Genomic DNA, 9,338 nt, shown 5'->3' on the forward strand with positions numbered 1-9,338 from the left:
AGTCTGCATTTGGAAATGTGTGCACACACACACACGCACACACACACACACACACACACCCCACTCTGGCTTGCTAGTCTGCATTTGGAAATGTGCACACACACACACACACACGCACACACACACACATCCCACCCAGGCTTGCTAGTCTGCATTTGGAAATGTGTGCACACACACACGCACACACACACACACACACACACCACCCTGACTTGGGAGTCTGCATTTGGAAATGTGCACACACACACACACACACACACACACACACCCCACCCTGGCTTGCTAGTCTGCATTTGGAAATGTGTGCACACATACACATTGTGTTGGGGGTAGGAGATACTGTGCTTATTAACATGGCATGTTTTTGTTTACTCGAAAATTGCTTCCCAAGATTCAATCTGGTTTTTGGAAAATTTTTAAATTACATTCCCACGTACAAATAAATTGTATGTTTTCCGGACAAGTGACATGTTTATGTGGTGATAAAGGGATTATAATGCTCTTAACTCTGTGTAGTGAGTCCTTATCAGAAGCCCCGAGCCTGAAAACCCCGTTCAGTCTCATTCATCACTCAGCACGGCCTCTTTCTGTCCACTCCAGGACAAAGTCTTTGCTGTGGTCCCAGATAACGTGTAAATTGGCTTCAGAGACCCAAAAGGCCTTTGAAAACCCACTTGGTTGAGCTTTGGAGGAACTCTTTAGACTCAGCTTGAATTAAGTCACAGCCTCTAAGTTGACTGCTGGGATTGAGGAGGTGTGCCTCCTGTCAGGGAGGTTGCAAGCTGTGTGCCCGCGTGGTCTTCTTGGGGAGACGCCTCACATTGTAGCCCCTCTTAGCTTTTGACCTTTCCCTTTGCTATCTCACTGAGTGCTGGCTTGCCAGAGTCCCTCTGAAGGACACGTCTCTGCTCTCACAACGCCTGTGTCTGCTGCTAACCTCAGGCAGCTAGCTGAGCGGGACAGCTCTGTGTACATGAAGAGCTGATGTCATCACAGTGCCGAGAGGAAAGTGTGTCTATAATGGCCCAAGCCAGGTACCCTCGGTGGCTGGTCCCTAGCCCTTTCTCTGTGTGCCCCAAGGGGAGGCAGAGGCCAGCATTAGGTGACCCTGTCTTTACTTGGTCCTTAACAGGTAAAATGATGCCCTTCCTGAATTATTTGGTTGTCTTAGGCCAACCTAATATATGGTTTTAGGGTCTACATATTACCCTAAAAGCAAATGGAAAAAAAAATGAGCTAATTGTTCAAGTGGGTTTCAGCATACATTGCCTGCACTTTCCTGACAGATGAGTGTTAATTGCGAGGAAAGGAGTGCTTTTTTTGTACTTTGTGAGGTTGGCACAGAGCACTCTATGCAGGGTACGTTCTCTGAAGACAAACCACTCCTCACTAGCAATGTAGATCTGGGTTTCTTGCCTCTCAATTCCCCCTTGAAAAGCCCCACCTTAAAAAATGTCAGCACTGAGGCAGCTTTAATAGTAGCAGCACTGTCCTGAAAAGAGGTGATATTCTGAGGCTGTTTCTGCTGTATTTGGGGGATAACCCGGGGGAGCTGGTCATGGCCCTCAGGACCACCCCCACATGGGGTAAAGGAACTCAGACCCTGCCCAACCCCTGAATCTTTAGACTATTTCATCTGTGGCTCCTGCTGTCCCTCCATGGGCCATATTCCTACTTGTGCAGTCCTGATCTCAAGACAAGATCTGGTGTCACTCAATTAAGAAGTGGACAGCACTGGGAGGCAGAGGCAGGCAAATCTCTATGAGTTCAAGGCCAGTCTAGTCTATATAACAAGTTCTAGGCCAGCCAGACTGTGTTTGGGAGAAGAAGAAAAAAAGGAGGAGGAGGAATGAACCAGAGTGTTTTGCTGGTTGTCTGCCATAGACATATCTCAGGAGCAAAGCCAACAGAATGATCTGAGTTTAGGTCACAGAGCAATTGAGAAAAGACATGATGCCACTTCAGTGTGGCAGCCAAAGGAGGGCACAAGGGACTAATCCCAGAGCTCTGTGCATCATTGTGCGTTCAAGTTTAGAGGACCATGTGCTCAGTACCGGTCTGGGGCCTCTGCTGTCATCCCAGGGTGTGACTAGTGATGGCAGAACTAGTATTTATAGTTTCGCAGCCATTCGCAGCCAGTCGTGTTTCTGTCAAACTGTGTGGAGGTCGCGGAGTAACTCGCAGTCCGTGAGGTGTTTAGAACAGGTGTGAAGGGAAGGAAACATGAAGGCTGCAGTTCCCGATACGTCCCTGTGGCCCCAGCAGCACTTGTGGGTGGTCCATGCACACTCCCTTCCTGGACACCTGGGACTGCCCTGCTCAGTCGCATCCTGCTCCTGTGCACAGCCACGTGGAGCTCTTCCCTGCTCTGCTCTCAGGAGCTGATGTAATGCTGGCACAGGAAGTCCTAATCCGGAGTGTTTTTGTTTGTTGTGCTTCCTCAGGATTTCCTTGGATCTGGAGACCCTAAAGAAACAAAGATGCTCATCACCAAGCAGGCCGACTGGGCGAGAAACATCAACGAGCCCAAAGCTGCGGTGGAGATGTACATCTCAGCGGGGGAGCACACCAAGGCCATAGAGATCAGCGGCAGCCACGGCTGGGTTGACGTGTACGTTTCAGCCCCTGCCTCGGAGCTCTTGGCAGTGTGTCAACTCTGAGTTTTGATTGACAAGGGAAAAACTGTTTCTCTAAATATCTGAACCAAACATGCAAGTGACTAGGCTCTCTGGAAGAGGAAGAGCTTGAACAAGGTAGCACTGCCTTTGAGGAGCTTGAAGAGTGGGTAGTAGGGATCTAGGGACATACACAGATGTCCCTCAGGTACTGTGTTGACCTTACAGGTATCTGACTCTCCCCGGCACCAAATCGGTATCTCTACGTTCATCTAGCAAATGAGGAAATGAAGGCAGAAGGGACTCTTGTGTCCTCAAAGGCCAAGCATTTGGCGAGTCGTAGGGCTAAGCTTCAGACTCTGACATGGGTGGTTTCAGTACCCCTAACACTGAGCATGAGAGTTCTGAGTGTACAGAAGAGCCCTCTGTCCATCAGGGAAGGGGACTATCTAGGAGGAACCAGGGTGTCTTTCTTTTCTTGAGTCCTTCCATAAAGAGACAATTAGAAGGAAAACTAATATAGGCAAGGGACTAGTAGGCCAGCAGGGACTGCGGTGGCTTGAAGCCCCAAGGGAGAGTAGAGGAGCTGTAACAGAGGAATAGAAGCTAGCTAGATACAAGGGAATGGAGGAGGGGGAACAGGCCGGAGCTGTAACTACATAACTATGTGCCACGTGATGCTTCCGTCTTAGGACTTGGCACCCACCCTCCAGGTGCCTTCTCAGAAGACTATGCTAAAGGCCACTACTGGTTGTTCAGGTGGCAACAGTGTGGCCCACAGATAGAAGCCAGTGGCATAGTTAGGCCCTGAGGAGGACAACAGGTTGGTGTGTGGGCCCTTCACCAGGGGACCTTGTGGGTAACCTACCCCCAACCTTTCTTCCCTTGTCTAGGAACAGTATCTCAAAGATGCAGGCTTAGATCTTAGACTCTGCCCCAAGTATTCTCTACAAAAAGGGTGATGTTGATGGGAGGCAAGCAGGCTTATGGCCTCTACTTCCCCCACTAGTTTCTCATATGTCACTTTGATTTGCAAGTGCTGTGTATTAAGTTCCCCTGGGGACACTTAACTAGCTTAAGGAAGAGACATTAGTGTGTTCTGTCCCTCTTCTGGGTCTGGCTGTAGCAGGCACCTTTCCCCTAGGAATGCTGGTTTGGTGGGTGGGGCTCTTGGGCTCTGGGGGGCTGCCTGTTCTACCTTTCCCTAAAAACACGTCCTTTTGCTACTGAGCAGTGTTATTTTTAGATGCCATTATTATTCTGAGCGCAGACTGACAGGCCTCCCTGAGCCCGCCTGTCTGAAATTCGGTTTTGTTACAGCCTCTTCTTTCTCACACAAAGGAGGCTGGGCAGAGCCCTCTCCCTGAGAGCTGCTTTACTGGGCTGCCTAGACCCCAGACCACTGAATCCAGCACACGCCCTGATGGGTAGGAGGAGGACCGGTCACTACTGGGAAGACATGAGTGACTTGGGGACCTCCCTGCAGTCAACACATTAGCCACGAGGACCCTGCCAGGGCTTCTAATCTTCCTTCTGGCCCAGGACAGGCTTCACACTTGCCACTTCCTCCAGAGTGTCAGTTGCTGAGACAGTCTCATGCCCCAGCAGCTGCTTTTCCTGTGGGAATTCCTGACAGTGCTGGAACGAGCCCTCTGCCACTTCCTGTTGTGGAGTCTTGGGTACAGGGCTTCCGCTCTGTGTAGGTCAAACTTGAGCCAGCTCACTGCAAAGTGGGGTTCTTATATGCTTATACCTCCCTCTCAGGGCAGGAAAGTGATTCTGTGAGACCACATCTGGAAGGTCCCATGGGTCCTTCTCGACATCTGGCAGAGGATCCCCAGATGTCACTGGTAAGAGGCATGTGAGGTATGGGTAGTGTCTTGAGTGGCAGCCACTCTTGGACCCTGTCATTGCTTCTGGAGTGTGCATCCATTCTTCTTATAGCTGCTTATGAGTTATGAGACCCCAGGGTCCACAGCTCCATTGTTAGCGTGGTGCATAGCAGGAGCCGGCCCAGAGCCTCCCACCTCGTCCTCCCTCAGACCCTCACAGATGTCCTCCCTTCCTTTCCAGGTTGATTGACATTGCTCGAAAGCTGGACAAGGCTGAGCGGGAGCCCCTGCTCATGTGTGCTCGGTACTTCAAGAAGCTGGACAGTCCTGGCTATGCTGCCGAGACCTACCTAAAGGTCGGTGACCTCAAGTCTCTGGTGCAGCTGTATGTGGACACCAAACGCTGGGACGAGGTGAGAGAGCGAGTGCACTCACTGGGTTGGGACTCTTAAGTGAGCCCCTGGCTGCAGGCCAGTGAGTACTGAGCGGCTGGGGCTAGGATGGAGAGAAGCGGCCCTCAGAAGAGAAGGGCCGTTGCCTGACAGTCAGGTTTTTCCTCAAAGTCCTTGAGCCAAAATGTCTTGGAGGGCCTTTTCACCATAACTTCCCATTTGTCCTTACATTCACTCACTCAGTCAGAAAACCGTGACTGGCTGCCTGCTCTGGGCCAGCCCTGTGACAGGCACTAGGGCTGTGAGGATCAGTGTGAGGAGCTCCAGTACCTCCTGCTGCCTGAGCCATCTCTCTCCAGCTCCACAGTCTCAGGCTCACCTCTGAAGCAGGGACACACAGAATGGCATTTAAAACCTGTATGGCATTTGGCAGAAAATGCCAACCATGTATTTCAGATACAAGCTAGCAGAACTGTTTCAAGGGCAGCTGTCCCTACCCTCGCCCCTCTTCCCAGTCATGGCTCCCGTGGGGTGAGAGGATCAGTAAGGAGAATGAGCCAGGCTGTCCTAGAGCCAAGGCTGGTGAGGCAGCCAGGGCAGAGCGTCTCTGTGTCTGTGCCCTGGAGAGTGTCACCTGGAGAGATTAGTGGTGTCTCTTACGGATCACAGCAAGGCTCTACCTGAGTAAGAGCAGCCTGCCTCCTGCCTGTGCTCCAAGTGGCTCCACTTCCTGAGGGGACAGGCTGGGATGAAGTAGTAATGGCTCCTCGAGATAAATGTTACTCGGCAGCAGCATTAGCTCATCTTAGCCCTCCCGTGCTCCTCTGCTGCTCTCCTGGCCTGGCAGGTGGTTTGGGCTTTAATGAAGCCGTCACCGGGTCCCATAGAGCACTGGGTCCGCAGTCCCCTGACAGCGAGTAAGCAGCGATGGAGATAATGTCAATCCAGTTTCCTTAGGTGTCGCCTGCAATTAAAAGAAATCTGTTTGCAGCGCTACGGGAGCCCACGCAAACCCTCAAAATAAAATGTTTCCGATTCTGTGCTGCTTCTGTGGTCCAGAAGCAGACTGTGTTGTTATTGAATCCAGTCGGTTGCATATTGCCGTTAATTGCCTTTTGTTTTCAGAGAGCTGGTTTGTTTTTGTGTTGCTGGGGGTGGTTGGAGGGGGAGACACTCTCCCCCTCTGAGTTGTCAGGCTGGCAAAATATGACATCCCTAACAGATTCAGTCAAGTGCCACATTTTCAGGGGCTGCGGGGGCCGCTTCATTAAGAATGCCTCAACTCCTCCCTCTAGGCCTTTGCTCTGGGTGAGAAGCACCCTGAGTTCAAGGATGACATCTACGTGCCCTATGCGCAGTGGCTAGCAGAGAATGACCGCTTTGAGGAAGCCCAGAAAGGTAGGCCACACAGACGGCACTGTGTAGAAGGGGTGGGGAGGGCTGCTGAGACTTGGGACAGAGGCTGCCTAGCCCCTCCCTCAGCAGGTCCCAGGACAGGTGCCTTTATCCTGGCTCAGGATGTGTTTGCTGGTGAAAGACTTCAGAACAAGGACATGGATGGTGAAGCCACGCCCCCTGGGCCTGTTGCTTCTCTGTCCAGTGCCCCAGACAGGCCCTAGATCTTTAGCAGTTTTCTGTTAACTTGCACAGCACCCTTCAGTCTTAAGGTTGCTCTCTGGTATGGGCAACAGTGTTAAGTACATTTTGTGGATGAGGGAGCTGAGAATGAAGGAGGCAAAGGCATTTGCCTGTAGTCCACTAGCTGGGAAGCTGCAGAGGGCATGAGCCAAAGCATCCGTAGTCAGGACAAAAGAGAGAACTGCCCTTAGTGGTGGGCATAGTTTCACCTTCCTTTTCCTCTGCCAAGATAGAAACGGACTGTGATTCTGGCTCGGGCAAGCCAAGCAATCTCTCTGCCCCTTGGTGCTTCTGTTGGTGAAATGAGCCATACCAGGGTGTGAGGGCATCTGAAATAGAGGCCAAAGCAAGTATGGCACATTAACTGATAACACTCATCATTGGTTAGCCATGTGACTGCCTTCACTGTGGCAGGTGCTGGCTGGGCACTTAACCTGCATAACCTTGAATCTTGCCAACAGCCCTGCTGAGACGCAGAGGCTACGTGTGCTAGCGAGCAGCAGAGCCAGCCGGAATTGGATCGGGATCTGTCCAACTGGGAGCCTAATTCTTACGCCTGTTTAGAAAGTCTCCTAATTGAAGTGGGTGGGCCGTATTCCATAGCATCTCATTTACACTTCTATATGGTAGCAGTTGCCACCTCCTGACACACTGCAGAACAAATGTCCCCCTGTTGGAGCTCCGGGGTTAAAAGCCCCTGTGAAGGACAGCATGTTCTCTACCCCTCAGCATTTCCAGAGCACCCAGTTGCTGAAGTATCTGCATGTTTGGGCAAAACACATCAACCTATCCATCTGTCTGTGTCGCCCTTCCAAGAATCCATCGCCATAGTAACTTGGTACTCAGACAAGAGACGGGAGATGAGAACGAACCAAGGCCAGGCCTTTTCCTTCTCTGCAGACGGAGGATATGGGTCATAAGGATGCCCACGCGTGTGCAGGTGTCAGAGGTCCTAGTCTTTCTCTGGCAGACCCCTAGTCTTTCTCAGGGTCCCCAGAAGTTGGTCACATGGTAGTGAGGGGCCCAGGAAATTTCTGTTAAACAGACATAGGCATGATTGAGGAATTCTTCACTTGTTTTCACAAATGTCTGGGTTGTGAGCTGAGCCAGATCTTTCAAGGTTGGTATCTGAAAGTTCACAGCTAATGGACTGGCTTCTCTTCCCTGACCAGAGCATGATGCTCTGCCCCTACCTGCCAAAGCCCATCATATTCTTTAGAAAGGGGCTGGTTTTCTTCTTTAGAAGTTTGTCCTGAGGATTTAATGCAGTAATCAACAGTAGAGGTGTTTTGTGAACCACCAAGCTCCACAGAGTAGCAGGTCCTGCTAGTACCACCTAAGAGTTTCAGAGTCTCCTTCTCTGTGGGCATTGCCAGGCTTTGGTGCCTCAGGTTTTCTCTCTGCCATGCCTTGCTAAAGTAGGTTGCCATTTCCCAGCCAAAAGGAGTGTATCTCCCTGTGCTTATTTCAGGATGTAGCCTTGGTTATTTATAGCCTGAGGCCTGAGAGGCGCATCTCAGCAACCAGGCACCACAGATGCTGCAACTAGTGGCCTGCCTCCCCAGCAGTCATGTAAGCCCCACACAGTCTCCCTGCTTTATGTCTGACTCCCTGTGACATGCATATGCTTTCGTGGCCCTAGCATTCCACAAGGCCGGGAGGCAAGGGGAAGCAGTTCGCGTGCTGGAGCAGCTCACGCACAATGCCGTGGTGGAGAGCAGGTTTAACGACGCTGCCTATTATTACTGGATGCTGTCCATGCAGTGCCTCGACATGGCGCAAGGTGAGTGAGTGACAGCCGGCTGGCCTCTTCCCTGGCCCTTCTTTGGCACCAGATAAAATCAGAAGAGCAGGGCTGTTTCATTAAAGCCCTGGGCTTGTTTATTGAGTGTGTTGTTCCTGAGCACGCTTTGCAGTGCCACAATCTGGCCTGTCATCTCTTTCAAGTTTGCCTGTAAGTAGGACTGGCTGGCAGTCTGTCTTCTGGGTGGGAGGTCCCACCCTGCATTGCTAATTCAGAGCATCTCCTTCTCTCGCTACCTGGGAGCCTGGAGCTGGGCCCACATGAGCCCTGGCTTTAAAAAATTTTTTAATTAAATGAAAAGATGAAGAGATCACCTTACAATAACCTACTCCAGAGTCTCCCTCATCCCAGGCAGGAGGACAGTTTCAGAGTCGCTTTTGGTGGTTTCCCATGGTGCCCTGAGGCATTCTGAAGTGGAGGGGAGGGAGGTAACCGTGCCTAAGGCCGTGTGTGGTGGTGAGAGGAGAGCTGGAGACAGAGTCTGCAGGGTGGCAGTGCCTTCCTTAATGCTCAGCCCCATGCCGCTTCCTTCAGGTCACCCTGAGGCACAGCTGTCAGCTCCCAGTCAGAACATCAGGCCAGGTGTGAGCTGGGGTTTTTCTGTCCTGGCCCTTGATGTGCACTTCAGATAAATAGCTGACAAGCAGAGGTGCAACATGGACACAGCCAGCCAGTGAAGGCGCCATCTGCCCACCCTTGTCCTGCCAGGCTCTTCTGGTGTGCCTGGGCTGGGAGGCTTCTCCACTGCTGGACGTAGCAGGTGCTGACCCAGTGGACAGAGCTGGGAGGGTACAGTGTGTGGCCTGGGAGAGGTCTGTCTTCAGGTGCTTCCTGGCCGGGAGCTCTGCCCAGCCAAGATTCTTATCATCCTAGATAAGATGGACCACTCCTAAGCGAGCACCTGTCCATCACTGCCTTCTGGGCCCCTCTGAGCAGCATAGGAAGAAGCAATACCGTTTGACACATTTCCCCTCCTGCCCTCCTCCCCTCTATCCTCCTCTCCTTCTGCCCTCCCCCTTCTCCTCCTCCCCTCCTCTGCTCCTGCCCTCCTCCCCTC

At 51.9% G+C, this 9,338-nt stretch overlaps 1 protein-coding gene across 3 annotated transcripts in view; it reads left to right on the forward strand.

Annotated features, from left to right (window-relative positions):
• The window catches only part of Ift122 (intraflagellar transport 122), a 75,816-nt gene that overhangs the window by 58,581 nt on the left and 7,897 nt on the right, over nt 1-9,338 (forward strand). For all 3 annotated transcript variants that reach the window (XM_005365052.2, XM_026788197.1, XM_005365054.2), the window contains 4 exons: nt 2,445-2,611; nt 4,689-4,860; nt 6,135-6,237; nt 8,120-8,260. In XM_005365052.2, coding sequence (XP_005365109.1) covers nt 2,445-2,611; nt 4,689-4,860; nt 6,135-6,237; nt 8,120-8,260 — 583 coding nt within the window. The remainder of the gene's footprint in view (nt 1-2,444; nt 2,612-4,688; nt 4,861-6,134; nt 6,238-8,119; nt 8,261-9,338) is intronic.

The sequence above is a fragment of the Microtus ochrogaster genome, unplaced genomic scaffold (assembly GCF_000317375.1).
Source record: "Microtus ochrogaster isolate Prairie Vole_2 unplaced genomic scaffold, MicOch1.0 UNK1, whole genome shotgun sequence".
In the NCBI taxonomy this organism is placed as follows: Eukaryota; Metazoa; Chordata; class Mammalia; order Rodentia; family Cricetidae; genus Microtus; species Microtus ochrogaster.